This window comes from Chionomys nivalis, chromosome 18 (genome assembly GCF_950005125.1).
Source record: "Chionomys nivalis chromosome 18, mChiNiv1.1, whole genome shotgun sequence".
Taxonomy (NCBI): domain Eukaryota; kingdom Metazoa; phylum Chordata; class Mammalia; order Rodentia; family Cricetidae; genus Chionomys; species Chionomys nivalis.
Window position 1 is genome coordinate 22,755,549 of NC_080103.1, and position 15,196 is coordinate 22,770,744.

The 15,196-nt window shown below is 43.7% G+C and overlaps 1 protein-coding gene and 1 non-coding gene across 3 annotated transcripts; both read right to left on the bottom strand.

The window, feature by feature from the left end:
* Window positions 1–6,785: 6,785 nt before the first annotated feature.
* Window positions 6,786–7,207, bottom strand: LOC130890269 (small Cajal body-specific RNA 2). The gene has a single exon (XR_009058713.1). It is a non-coding gene; the product is annotated as a small Cajal body-specific RNA 2 (non-coding RNA).
* Window positions 7,208–8,938: 1,731 nt separating this feature from the next.
* On the bottom strand, window positions 8,939–15,196 carry Tmem167b (transmembrane protein 167B). Of its 2 annotated transcripts, none has more exons than XM_057794264.1 (3): window positions 15,072–15,196; window positions 13,022–13,153; window positions 8,939–11,489 (listed from the first exon to the last, which is right to left on the bottom strand). In XM_057794264.1, the coding sequence occupies exons 1-3, from the start codon at window positions 15,079–15,081 to the stop codon at window positions 11,407–11,409; spliced, it is 225 nt and encodes a 74-aa protein (XP_057650247.1). In that variant the 5' UTR covers window positions 15,082–15,196; the 3' UTR covers window positions 8,939–11,406. The 2 variants fall into 2 exon arrangements, with proteins under 2 accessions (XP_057650247.1, XP_057650248.1); XM_057794265.1 differs by having other exon boundaries at window positions 8,939–11,502; window positions 12,989–13,153.

A 15,196-nucleotide genomic window follows, 5' to 3' on the forward strand; every position in this document is an offset into this window, starting at 1 on the left:
TGAAGAGCATCTGCACTGGAGGGGAGGAAATCCAACTGTCATTGTGTGTAGATGGCATGATCTCGTGATCTTACAGGTAGAAAGCTCTAACAATTTCACCAAAATCTACTAGAGTCAGTAAGTTCAATACAGTTTCAGGATAACGTTGACAGAGGCTTCTGTCCTACCCGGTCCCATGGCTGTTCAGTCCCAAAGAAATATACAGAGACTTACATTAATTATAAACTGGTTGGCCTATTAGCTCAGGCTTCTTATTAATTAATTCTTACATCTTACATTAACCCATAATTCTTGTCTGTGTTAGGCATGTAACTTGGTACAAAGGTATCAAGTGAGGCGTTCTCATCTTGCTTCCTCTGTGTCTGGGTGACAACTGCAGACTGAGCCTTTCCTTTTCCCAGAATTCTCCTGTTCTGGCCACCCTGCCTATACTTCCTGCCTGGCTACTGGTCAATCAGTATTTCATTAAACCTATACAAGTGACAAATTTTTACAGAGTACAAGACCATTGTCCCACAGCAGGATAAAAATCAACATGCAAGCCTGTAGTCCCAGCTTCTTGGATTGAGGCAGAATAATTATAATTTCAAAGCTTTCCTGGGTTATAAATGAGTTCAGGCTAGCCTGAGAAAAGAAATCTTGTCTCAAAATAAATAAAAAGGGTTATGGATATAGCTCATTGGTAGCATGTATAAGGCATGTTCAATCCTCAGTACAGGAGAAAAACAAACAAACAAAAAAAAGCTCAGAAGCATTTCTGTATACCATTAGGAAATTATGTGAACAAGAAATTAAGAAAGCAATCTTATTCATGATAACTTTAAACCATGATGTGAATGATCTCTACAGTAAAAACTATAAACACTGAGAGAAATTGCAAAAAGCAGACATACACACATCATGTGTGTCACAGCGTGGGTGTGTGGGTTTACAGGGGTCCATGAAATGAAAACTCAGAGACACCCTGAGAATGAATTTAGCCTTTAGGCCTCGGGGGACTCAGCCACTGTGGGCTGAAGCGCTTTCCCTCAGCCCTTCAGCAACTTTATTTTCCCTATGTTTACACTTTAGTAGATTTATATATCTCAGAACAAGCTGAATGAAGCTTCCAAAAACACAATGTCAAGTGCAAATACCTGATTCATGAGATACCATGGCTTTTGGGATTTCCTCTTAATCAAGTTTTGTGTTGACTTTTTATCTATCGGAAACACTCAGACAAGATTCACATACAACAACCAAAGGTATCTGTAACACAAAGGATGGAATAGTGGCTGGGTGCTAACTCCTGAGCTAAAGCCAGGTATGGCCCAGAGGGGGTTGTGGCTAGCAGGGTAGCTTGCTAACCCTCTGGCACCAGCCCAGCAGGACTCTCTTGTTACACACACACACACACACACACACACACAAAGAAATCTGTGTTCGTGCATTGGAAGAATCAACACTGTTAAAATATCCAAAGCATTCTGCAGAGTCAATGTAATCCCTATCAAAACACTAATGACATTCTCCACAGAGCTAGGAAAAGATAATGCTGTGATTCATATGTAACTAGATAAAAGAAAAACAACCTCCTAGCAAGGATGAGATGTCTCAGGATCAACTTGCCTTATAAAAACAAGGACCCAAGTTCAATTCCCAAAACTCACATTCAAAAAGCTGGGGAGGTGAAGCTGGAGAGGTGGTTCAGTGGTTAAGAGCAGTAGATGCTTGTAGCCGGATGTTTCTCTCCAGCCCACCAGTTTCCAAATACCACGCAGAGGGTTAATATTACTTACAAATGCTCAGCCAATAGCTCAGACCTCTTACTAACTAGCTCTTATATGTTACTTTAACCAATATTTCTTATTTACGCTCTGCCACATGGCGGTACTTTTATTAGCATGGCATGTTCATCTCCTGCTCCCTCTGTGTCTGATTGGTGACTCCAGATTCCACCCTCCTTCTTCCCATCATTCTCAGTTTGGTTTTCTTGCCTGGCTACGGGTCTATCAGCTTTTTATTAACCAATGAGAGTAATACATATTCACAGTGTACAGAAGGATTATTCCACAGCAATTGCTCTTCCAGAGAGGACCAGGATTTGATTCCCAGCACCCACATGACAGCTAACAGTTGTAACTCCTATTCAGGGGTATCTAACACCCTGTCCTAGACTTGGTGGACACCATGCATACATGTGATGCACAGACATGCATGCAGGCAAAACACTCATACACATAAATATAACTTTTAAACAAAAGAAGCCAGGCATGGTGGCTCAAGCCTTTAATTCCAGGACTCAGAAGGCAGAGGCAATTGGATTTCTAAGTTTGAGGCCTGGTCTACAGAGTGAGTTCCAGGGCAGCCAGGGCTACACAGAGAACCCCTCTCAAACAAAACAAAACAAAACAAAAGAGTGGACTGTGCCTCCGGCCACCATACACACATGCACACACACCCATACATGCACCTGCACACGTACATTACATCCTCTGTAGGGAAGTGTGTTACAGCTCTGGAGCCGAAAAGATATTCTGACCTATCAGAAGCCTGGCTGTACTTCCAGCCACAATAGGACAGCTCTGGAGGCTGGAACAGCAACAGGACTTCTCTGGAAGTCAGGCTACCTAAAGCTGGGATGCAGTGGGTGATGGTCTCCCTGCAGGATATAGCAGTCCTGTTCCTCTCCTGGAGAGAGCCGCTGTACAGCTGAGCTCTGTTTTGTTCCCCTAAGGGAAAGTCCTAGCAGAGCTACCTGCTCCTCTTCCTCCCCCCTCCCAATTGATCACCAACAAAGAAAGCTGCTAAGAAAGCACATTTCAAGCCACTGTAGTGGTGCACAACTTTAACCCCAGCACTGAGGGCAGAGGCAGGCAGATTTCTGTGAGTTCTAGGCCAGAGCTACAGAATGAGACACTGTCTAAAAATTAAACAAAACTCTTGTGCTCCTTAATTTCTTCTCAGCTTGACACAAACTAGAATAATCTGGAAAGAGAGAACCTCAATCGAGAAAATGCCTCCATTAGAATAGTACACTGTAGACAAGTCTGCAGGGCATTTCATTTTATTTTCTCCTCCCTCCCTTCCTCCCTCCCTCCCTCTTTGCTTCCTTCCTCCCTTCCTCCCTCCCTCTCCTTCCTTCCTTCCTTCCTTCCTTCCTTCCTTCCTTCCTTCCTTCCTTCCTTCCTTCCTTCCTTCCTTTCTTCCTTTTTGAGACAGGTCTCTCTATCACCTAACTCTGACTGTCCTGGAACTTGCTGTGCAGACCAGGCTAATTTCGAACTCACAGATATTCAACTAACTCTACCTCCAGAGTGCTGGAATTAAAAGCATGTGATATCATGCCCAATGAGTAGGACATTTTCTTGATTATTGATATGGAAAGGCACAGCCTATTGGGGGCAGTGCCACTTCTGGGCAGGTGGTCCTGGGAAGTATTAGGAAGGTCGCTGAATGTATGCCTGGAGAATAAGCTAGTAAACACATTTTCATTATACTGGTATATTATTTGTGTTTTAATAAATAAAGTTTGCCTGAAGATCCATTCAGAACATTCCTCCCTTCTGGATTGTGCAAAAGGTGTGGCAAAGGTAGGCATTGGACTAATGAATGTAGATCAACAAGGGATATTCAAGCTAATCCTTTGCCAGAAGGAAACTCCATGAGGGACCTCTTGTGGGCCACTATGCCAAATCCGGTTCAGTTATTTTCTGCCATCATAAACTCCTTCCCAGAGCAATTAAAGAACCTAATGCCTGTTGTAAGAAACCATGTGATTGAAGAGAAATTACAGAAGGCACAACTGAATCTGTTCATTTGTTTGTTTGGCCTATTGGTATATCACTTTCCAACAGAATAAAATTTCACTATTGTTTCTGCTATTCTCTACAGACATATAATGCAAATGGTCCTTTTATAGTCCTAGTCCAATTAGAGATTCAAGCTGGCTTTGGAGTTGGAGTGTGGCTCTCTCCTTCTCTAAACCCAAGCATGCTTATTAAAGTGAAATCAAAATCTCCGCTTCATTTCAGAAAAGCCACCTGATATGGGACAGAAGAAAAACAAATATTTAAGGATTACTTTATTGCCACTAATCTCATAATACTTTGGTTTTATATTGACTCTTAAGCAGCTTTTCTTAAGGTATGAATTTTATAAGATATATATATTCTAAATCTTACATATATATGTATATATATATATATTCTAAATCTTTTGTCATGATATTAGTGGTCATATAGATTACTAACTAATTCTAGAAAAAAGTTTCATCTACCTTCCTGACATGATTTCAGGTTTGAGTCTCTATCAGTTTTCTGCAGTGAATGGTGAGCAGGACTAACAGTGACCTTTGAAGTCTCCAAAAGGAGGATGGGGCCCCACAACAACAATCCCTCCAGGACTATGATAACACCAATAAGCTTAAAAACACTACCTAAAGATTGGCTTTGAACTACAAACTGCTCAGAACAATTTTGAAGTGGCTGAGATGATCCAGCCTCACTGACTACTCTAGCCAGAACTTGAGACAAGCCCTGAACTTTCCCATTACACAGAGACTGAACAACAAATGATACAGTTACTTCTCCCAGGACTTGACAACCCAAATTTTTCCTTTCAAGATCTCCTAAAGAATCCATTGCCCCTAGACATTAGGAAGTAATTTTAAGAACACGACGCCCACATTCCCAAGAGGTGGGGTTCATGGCTTTTGATCTTTCATTGGGTTATGAATATTTGTCATTGTTTAGGGGGATTGGTTACAAGTTGTTATTGGTAAAATGATCAGGAAAAAGGCTAAACAAAGATATTAGATTAAAGGTTCTTGTTTTGAAAAGAAAAAAGGAATATAAATATGATAAAATATAGGTAGATTATTCAATCTACTTTTAAAAAGCAACTACTAGTTTTAAATGTTTTAAACAGGGTTGGAGTTTTGTATATTGTATACAAATTTTGTTTATCTATACAAATTTGAGGTTAATTTTGCTAGAACATACTGCACATACATTGCTATTCTCTTTTTAAATTGTTTTGTTTTGTTTGTTTTTTGAGACAGGGTTTCTCTGTAGCTTTGGAGCCTGTCCTGGAACTAGCTCTTGTAGACCAGGCTGGCCTCTAACTCAGAGATTCACCTGCCTCTGCCTCCTGAGTGCTGGGATTAAAGGCGTACACCATCACTGTCCAGCACATTTCTACTCTTGTTCAAGGTATTGTACCTATACAACTCATTTAACAATGCAATTCAAATTTCTAGTCCTTGAATTTTTTTTTTTTTATTTTTAATTTTCAAGACAGGGTTTCTCCGTAGCTTTTGGTTCCTGTCCTGGAACTAGCTCTTGTAGACCAGGCTGGCCTAGAACTCACAGAGATCCCCCTGCCTCTGCCTCCCGAGTGCTGGGATTAAAGGCGTGCGCCACCACCACCTGGCCCCTTGAAAATTATTTTATCAACTGTTTAGAATAATAAGGAAATGCAGGTTAGTAGTTAATCACCTATTATAATCAAACAAGTAGTTACATTAGGTATGTTTTCAAGGTCAAACAAAGTGACATATTAGATAGACAGGTCATCTTCAAACATTTCATAGATCTACAGAATATAGCATTTAAAATGTTTTAAGTTTTTTTTTTTGTTTTTTTTTTTTATGACAATGAGACATGTCTGCTCCTGGCAGCACCAATCTACTTCAGAGAAGATAACGGGCATCAAAGAAACTCCACATGGAGTTTACTTTCTCTGTGGCAAAAATGAGATACTGGGCAAGAAAATGCCCCTGCCTCAACTGCTGACAGTATACTAATTGAATAAGCAAAACACAAAAGAGAGTGATTGCCAAACATTGTCAAGACAAAGTGGCAGGACAGCCCTTTAGAATATCCTGCTTCACAGAAAAGTCTGTTGCCTAATGTAGGCATATTACACAATGCGCAAATGTACTGGTAACCACTAAGTAAGCACACTGTATCTGTCAATTAAAATTACTTTAGAGCTAGGGCAGTGGTTCAGTAGATAAAGTATTTGCCACAAGAGTGAGGATCAGAGTCCGGATTCTCCAAATCCACATAAAAGCCGGTGTGTGCACCTATAATCCTGGGTGTGTGTGTGTGTGCAAATGGCTAGTTAGGACAAAGTTCCTCATTCGGGGACAGGATCTGACTCAGAAAATGAAGTGGGGGAGGGGGGAGTGGGATCACCCAGGAAGAACTAAAGCCAACCTCAGGCCTCCACAAGCATCTGCATGTGTGTCCCCAACACACCACCAAAGTGCCCATACTCTCACGAACACAATACACACACATATTCAAGGTTTTGTTGTTGTTTTGTCTTGGCTCAACATATTTAATTTGAGCCTGGGAATTGCAGGGAGGCAGCTGAAGATCATCCTCAGCTACAAACCAAATTCACCAGCTTCACAAAGATAAGGGACGTTGCCTTAAGACAAAACATCCACCCTTAAGCCTCAAACCCTACACACTCCATTCTAATTCACTATATATGGAGTGAGTCCCTGGATCCTGTAGCTTCTAAGCTTATGTTCTCTAACCGACACATTCCTCAGCAAAGGCTGAGCAGTGCATAGCGCCTTTTAGCCCTGGGTAGAAGGCTACCGATACAAGCCCAGCTTAAACGCGGCTGGGGGGAGAGGGGGACGGACACACTGCCGCAGAAACAAAGGCCTCCATCTGCAAGCGGCGGCTTGACGTCCGCGCTGGGCGCTTTCACACCCCGGGCCTCTGAACGTCAGCACACGAGGCCGCAGATGTGAGCGGGGGTTGGGCAGCCGGGTCCTGGGGTCGGGCTCAGATCAGAATCGCCTCGGTAATCAGCGGCCGGGACAGACCCGGCCTCGTCTATCTGATCAATTCATCACTTCTGAGCGCCGGGCCCGCAGGACCGATCCCGAGACCTCGGGAACCTCGGCACTGCCACCGCCCAGGGGGGCCTCGCTGCACAGCGCCCCGCGGAGGGGGCTTCGCAGGAGGGCTGCTTTTCATTTCGGGACTGCCCGGCGGGGCGGGGGTCACGACCCGATCAAATAAGATCAAGGTGTAGGCGGGGGAGGGGCGCGGGGCGGACACACTCACTCGCCTCGCACACCCCAGGCGCGCACACACACTCCCACATCCACACTCGCACTCAGCACACACGCACCATGCACGAAACACCACAGCATACTACAGGACCTCCGTCCAGGACCCCGGCCACGCTCCCACTCGCGAGGAAGCGGAAGCTGCACTCTCTTTTAAACGCTCTGTCCTGTCTCAAAGGATTCTGGGAGGAGCCACAGAGTGGCTCCCTCAAATCATGTTTACCCAGAGCACTCCCTTCTGCCTCCGTGTGGCTGGGAGGTCCCAGAACAGATGGACCGATTTCCATAAACAGAATTGGGTTTAGTGGTATTTTGTTTATAAAAGTCTTAAGTAGCCCAATCTGGTGTCCGACTCAAGATCCTTCTGCTTCAGCCTCCGGGTGCTGCGATTACAAGCCGACAGAAAGGCCGACTTCTTTACGATGTACCAGTTTATATAAAATGTAAATGTTTATATCCTTGTCTAGTTTTTTTTTCTCTGCCCCAAATTAAAAAATATCCAATTTCTAGCTATGAAAATGATCCAGTCGCAGACTTATATGTGAATGACCTTATTTTCCGTGGATTTAGTAACCCTAGATTATTACTAACAAAAGCATCCTGCGAGCACTCTTCCAGGCGTGCTTTCTCGCTGACAATAAACATCATTTATCACATGTATTGGCAGAGGAGTGCAGTGTCATGGTGCACGTGTCGAGGTCAAAGGACAACTTGCAAAGATTTGATTTTCTAACATGTGAGTCCTGAAATCAAATTCAGCCTGACAGATTTGGTAAGCAGGCGCCCTAACCCACAGAACCACCTAGTAAGCCAGTAAGTATCATTTAATCAAAGGATATTTGAGTAAAGAAACGGAGTATCTGTAAAATGGAGGGAGACATGTACGACCGAATAACCCTAACTTCATTTATAGAGCCTCCTGGCTGCCCAAAACGATGCTGAGCCTTCATTTACATTCATTCCATTAAAATAGATCTTTGTGCGAGGCACAGTGGTGTACGTCTTTAACCCCAGCAAGAGAAGCAGAAGCAGGTCGAACCTCTGAGTTCAAGGCCAGTCTAGTCTACATACTAAGTTACAAGAAAGCCGGGGGTACATAGTCAGACCCAAATAAATAAAAATAAATCTGATTTTCAAATTCCACGAGTAAAATGACAGTTAGGTAGATTTGCCTCTCACCACAGAGAGCATGTGACTATTTCATCACCTCCTCTGTACTTTTTCAATAAGGGTGGGGCAAAGTAGACTAATTTTAGCCATTAGAAGAAAATTATTAGCCGGGCGATGGTGGCGCACGCCTTTAATCCCAGCACTCGGGAGGCAGAGGCAGGCGGATCTCTGTGAGTTCGAGACCAGCCTGGTCTACAGAGCTAGTTCCAGGACAGGCTCCAAAGCCACAGAGAAACCCTATCTCGAAAAACCAAAAAAAAAAAAAAAAAAAAAAAAAAAAAAAAAAAAAAGAAATATATTTTATTTTAATGATTTCAAATATCCTTGAGAAGGACTGTGTATTCTTGAAAGAAATACACTGTTTCTAATTCATGAACATGGAGCTGAAAGGAGAACCAAAGGTTTCTTATATGAGCTGTAGCGTATTAAACTTGTACTTCCCGTACCCATGCTGTGGTCCTCTAACCTCGGGGACCTACACAGTACTGGAGTGAGGAACCAGTTCTGAGACTGCTCTTCACCCTTGTCCCCCAGGAGAAAGCCGACATATCTTCTGAACTGTATCAAATCCCAGTAACCTTCACAAGGAACTCTTCCGAGGACAATATCACGCAGGTGAGCCAACACGCCATGCTATGGGAAGAACCTGAGGAAGCGCTGTCCATAAACACACATGACAAATCAGACAACAGCCACAGGGAAAAAAGGTTTATTTTCAAGGACTGTGCCAACAATGGTGAATAAAAAATGGTATTTCAACTATAAAAAGGAGCTGATTTCATTTGATCCTGGTGCACAGAGTTTGTGGTAATGAACCTGAATCTGAGGCAATATTGCTACCCTCATACCTCCACCCCTAGAGGACTGCCCCTAGAGGAACAATTTGTCAGTTTTTGAGACCCATCAGCCTAGATAATAAGTACAGCAGGTTCCTATGTACTTGTTTACATAAAGTCAAGAGTCAAGAAGTAAAACAGGCTATTTGCTTCTTCATGTACTTTTTGGAACATTCTGGTAAGAAAACATCTTAAAATCTACCAACTCAGGCATTTAGGCCAAGAGGACCCATGGAGACTCAGAATGAAAGCCGTCTAAGAAACGAAGCCGCTCTACAGACCACAGCTGGAGACGTCAGCCCTACTGGTGACAACAGGTCACCAAAACCAAAGTAACTAGTGCTGAACCTGCCTCCCACGGGACACCCAGTGAGTGGGCCATCAGGTCCCCAACTCACACTCGGGCTCTATCTCTCCAGAGCCACCAGATTTCGTCTCTCCCCTGTGAACAATCCTCAGGAATGACCACAGAAACAGCAATCATTGTAATCCGCCCCGTGGAACAGTTCTTGGAGAGAGATGCTCACGCATGCAGTGCTTTCTACTGCTACAATCAAAGCACTCAGAGGCATCGGAACCTAAGCTTCCCAGCAGCCTTTGTCCTGTAGCGTATGCAGACCAGCACTGGTCCTCAGGCCCTACCATGGACAGTTCAACTCGAACGCCTGAGTATACCCTGCTGTATTAGCATTAATATTAGACCTACTTTTTTTAAAGATTGTTGTAGACTTTACAGCTAACAGCTGATTCTTTTGCAGGCATAAGGAGGAAGGGGCGGAGACGTCTTCCCTTCAAATGTTGAGTCATCTAACATCATCTGCTCAGGAGTCCACACCCAGGAAAAGCCCTGAATACTCAGCTGGAAAGCTCGTTTTCCTTTACTCATCTTATTAATGGATTCTATGAGCTGTCCAATATGTTAATATCGGGACCCCTCTCATTTCAGTTTCTCATGGTCTTATAGTAAATACAACAGTGGAATACTGCAGTATGAAGAAAACTGACAGCTGGCAGGGAACAACTAAACACTGCTGTAACCCAGACTAAAGAACAAGCTTGCGTCTTTTATAACACGACAGAATTCCCAGCGATATATGCCTTCATTACAGTAAATTCTTATACTAAATGAATTTACTAGTATATGAATTGCTATACTAATTTACTTATCTCTTCTACCAGAATTCCAAATATATTAATTAATTATTCATTCAATAGTCCCCTCCCCTGGCACTGGTATTTAAAACCGAGTAACAGTACTTAGCACTATGTAATTTAAAAAACTTTAGGAAATAGCAAGAGTTGGTTCACTTTCTGCTATCAGTTGGTCAAATGGAGTCATCTTTGGGGACAATGGTAAGCAGCAAATGCTTCTTGGTCTCAGTCACTGCTTCTGGTCTCCAACTTGATAACCCTGGATTGCACATGCGCTCAGATTCTCTTGGGAAAACCCTTAAGCTACAAGCACATGGCAATCTGCGCTCTCTACACTGAAATTCATGCTCTCTTAAGCTCCCAGATGGTCATAGAAAAAACACATTTCAAACCATTTCTTGGCCTTTCATAACTCCTATTTCTCACCCAGTCCCACCCTCCCTGCCCAATTCACCAGATCCAAATTAGCCAATAACAAAGTCAAGCCTTAAAAATTATCTTCTGGCACACACCTTTAATCCCAGCACTCAGGAGACAGAGGTAGGCAGATCTCTGTGAGTTTGAGGCCAGCCTGGTCTACATTGGGAGCTTGATGATAGCCAGGGCTATGCAAGGACCCAGTTTCAAAAAAGAAAACAAAACAAAACAAACAAACAAACAAACAAAAACCAAAAGTCTCCCCTTCCAGGAAGTCTGAATACAGCCTGTATCCTTATATCCTTCCCTAATGAGCCTCAGTTTGAAAAGGTTCTGATGAGGGACTGAAGAGCAAAATAGATGACCAGTTGTCGGTTGTTTCTTTTTTTTAGTGTTGGGGATCAAACCCAGGACCCTGACAATGCTAAGCAAATGTTCTACCATTGAACCCCACGTTTTTTAAGCAGGAGGTACATAATCATATATCCAAGGGGTGTGATTTATCTGGAGATATATGCTTGCTGATGAGGGCTGATTAACAGAGAGATCAAGAAAAGTTGGCTTTCTGGAGTCCCCTGGAGCAAAAATAATATTCGTGACCATGAGTTCCCCCACATATGGCAGACAGATGCTGCGGTGTCATCTTAGAGACACTGATGATTCTAGCTGAACTCTCCTACACTGGGTCCAGGTTTCTGGCAAGTTCTTCATCTTTATCCCCTTGGTTGGCAGTTGATGAGTGGGATACTTGGGAATTCATTTGATAAATAGGACGTAAAAGGCCATTACAATGCAGGCAATTGCAACAGCAGCATGCAGTCGGGTCCCAATCACAGCAGCTAGAAGACAGAAGTACAGAGATGTTACACGCTGCTCCTCACAAAACCCTTGCTTCCAAAGCCATGTTCTGAAACCTCTAAAGAGAACCAAAGTTTCCAGAGTCTTAGAATGTTCTTAAATGATATATTATGCTCTAGGCTCTACATGATTGCTTATCCCCTTGATCATTCTTATTTTTTGAGATGGACTCTCACTATGTAGCCCTGGCTGGCCTTGAATTTATAGGTAGAACAAGAATGTCTTTGAACGCATAGGAAACTAACTGCTTGTCTGCCTCGGTCCCAAATGCTGGGATGTGCTGGTGTGTGCTGCCATGCCTGGCCTTCCTATTCCTTTCTGAGTCAAAAGTTCATTATGCAGCCAGGTGGTGGTGGCACACACCTTTAATCCCAGCACTCGGGAGGCAGAGGCAGGTGGATCTCTGTGAGTTCGAGGCCAGCCTGGTCTACAAGAGCTAGTTCCAGGACAGGCTCCAAAGCTACAGAGAAACCCTGTCTCGAAAAAACAAAAACAAAACAAACAACAACAACAACAACAAAAAGTTCAGTATGCAATCTAGGCTGGATTTGAACTCCTGAGTGCTAGGATTACCAGTATGTAGCATCATGCCTGTCCCTATTTTACCCTATTTTGAAAACATAGTTCCGTAGGATTCCTGATGAAGGTGCTCAAAATAACAGTTACTATATGTATATGAATTCTTTGAGCTAAAAGTTAAGGTCCCAATGTATTCTGCTTAAAAAAAAAATCAGTGGATAGGCTGGAGATGTTGGCCCAGTGGTTAAGAGCACCTGTTGTTCTTTCAAAGGACCTGGGTTCGACTCCCAGCACCCATAGGGAGGCTCACCACTTCCTCAGGCACCAGGCATGCACAAGGTACACAGACATACATGCAGGCAAAGTATTCATCTGAATAAAATAAATCTAAAAAAATTTTTTTAAAGTGATGGAAAAATATTCTTCCTGCTAGGAGGAATTTCAGCCCAGCCTAAAATTATATAACTTGTAACATATCCCCACCTCACCCCAGAACACAGAATATTACTCTGTTGCTCACACAGGCTTCTTGGCCTCCCAAGTAACTGGGACTATAAGCATGTATCACACTTGGCATTGTAGACTTTTACTTAATCCTAGAATACCAAAACTACCTAAAGAGTAAAATAAACAACTATGCCTTTTAAGTAACAGCAAATTTAAATTTTACCTCTTCCCTCAAATGCAAAAATGACTATTTTATATTATTAACAGATGGGCAGAGCACTTTCCACACAAGTATGAGGACCTGAGTTAAAACCCCAGAAGCCACAGAAAGCTGGCCAGAGTCACACATATCTGTACTCTCAGTACTTCCGGGCAACTCCTGGAGGCTCACAGGCTGGCTAGCCAGGTGTGCAGAGCAGCAAACACACACCCACAACACATCATACTAGAGATGAACATAAACATAACCCTGGCCATGTGCTTTCTAGTTTACAGAACCTCGCCATTGAGAAATCTTTCTCCTCTCTGTGTCCAGATAAAACCTTACCTTTGTAAAACACACCCCAAACTCCCTTCTTCTCTGAGAGCAGCCAGGTTTTGAGACGAGGTACTTTCTTGAAGTAGGCACAGGTGCAAACAAAGAGCAAACCAAACACCAGAATCCCGTCCAAGGAATACACTGTCACATGAAGAAGAAGAAAAGATCTTTGGTGCTACTCTCTCTGGCCTGGGGGAGGGGAGCCTGCCCAGAGCTCAGTGCTGAGGTCACACTCAACAGGAAGGGTCCGACACCTAGCACGACTCCCCCAACTTGCTTGTAAACAGCCTCTTTACCACTTTACTGCCCCATCCTCAGGACAAACGGAAAACGGGTGTATTTCTGCAGACTCTTGGGAGTAACTGGTGCTTATACGAGGTTTTACGGATCTTAAGAGTCCAAGCATAAAGATTTACATATGTTCTTGGTATAAATCACTCATCTGATGAAGGAAAGTTCAATCTTAAGTCAAGTTTTACAGATCTGCATCTTTCGATAAAGCATGTGAAGGCAGACCATAAAGCTTAGTGGAAATTCCAAGCATTCGACTTCATATGGCTACACTTTTGATATACTCATTTGATACTTCAAGCATGAGTCACCATTTACAAATCAGATTCCTGCCAGAACAAAAAAAAAATGTGCATAAGGAGAAAAAAAGATAAGAAAAATTGACATCCAAAAAGTGCATCCACAATGAGGCACTGCTGTGATACTGGCATTAGCCAAACTCAGCCTAAGGTGCAGAGGGAGACCGTGTCCTACAGATGTGTAGGCAGGGCTGACCTTAAACCAGGCTCTGCCCGCTTCCCTCTTGCCAATGCCACATACATCGTGCAAAGTCCGGTCTCAAAAACAACCACGACAAAAAACGTGTTCAATGCTTAGACACCATGGCAGGCTCTTAGCTCTGTTTCATGTGTTACATAGGTAAGCAAAACGAATCACATAAAGGTAAATTCTATCCACTACACCAGAATGTGTTTCCTAGTTCACATTATGTCTTCCTCTGGGTGATGTTCCTTTTCTAACTCTGTGTACTGTGGTAAGACTGACTACCCAGAAAGCTTCGAATGGATATTACATCCAACCAGTGTCTACCAGCTCCTCCCAGTTCTGGACCACACTGTCTTCCTCTAGGGAAACTATCACAGCTAGTTCCAGAACATCAGTACACTCACAGTTGTCATGGACACCTTGATGTGCTGCTCTTTTGCTCCTGTAAGTTCCTGTAGGCAATGCCAAAATTCACAAGGACTTGACATTTGAGTCTTCCCGTGTTAAGTCTATGAGAAATGCTTTCTGAGCCCCTCCAATTATTATTATTTTTTTTTTTAAAAAAAAAAAAGCTTTCTCGCTTCCTTTCCTGCAAGACTGACTATAAAGGTCTTAATTCCTCCCCTAGAACTTGGAAGGCATGACTATAACATCGTTTGAAGCAGCCTGGAAAAGTAAAGTGAGCTAAACAGGGGGGCAAGTGCTCCATCAGTAACAAAAGGCGGCTTCTAAATCCACCCTTTGCAACATAAGCCAGAAGCTCCAGATGGAACCACCCAGCTAGGACTTGAAAGCCAAACAAGTGACGGCTTTTTGTCATAAAAACAAACATGCAAAAAAGTTTGGGGATTGTCTACATTCACCTCCCCCGCAAAGTGGGGGGTTTGATACCATTTCTATGTCCTCTCAACCAGCCTATTGTCCGAAAATATGAGACTTTAGGGAACCTGATGATACCCTCTGTTCCCTGGGGACGAACAGCACTAATTCTATGGTGACCGACCTCCCCAGTGGCCAGAACCAACTTCTAGGAAAGAAAAGAGAGAAAGGATAACAACCAAAAAGTCAGATGTGGGCACTAGGCAGTGCTGGGGAACACGGATGGACGTGAGAAGTGGGAACCTGCGAGAAGCATCCCAGACAGGAGTTAGGGGCTCCCCAAGGCCCAGGGGGGCTGGGCTGGGGGGGGCGGGGGGGGAACGGCCACGTCAGTCTAGCCCCGCCCGCCACGTTTGTTCCCCATCCTCTACCGCCACCCTCCGCTCAGGCCTCCAGCTCTCACCGTTCGTCATGGCGGTAGGGCCCGGCCGGGATGAGGGTCCGGGTTCAGCAGTAGCGGCGGCGAAGGCGGGGGCTCCCGGCTCCCACTTTGACACTTCCCGATCCGGGCCTGGGTGACGGAGACGA

Bases quoted from the DNA above. Each gene is read 5' to 3' on its own strand.
- Tmem167b (XM_057794265.1), bottom strand. The intron at 11,503-12,988 runs ATTTCTCAATGG...ACATCTCTGTAC, and splicing joins TGGACACAGAGAGGAGAAAG to TTCTGTCTTCTAGCTGCTGT.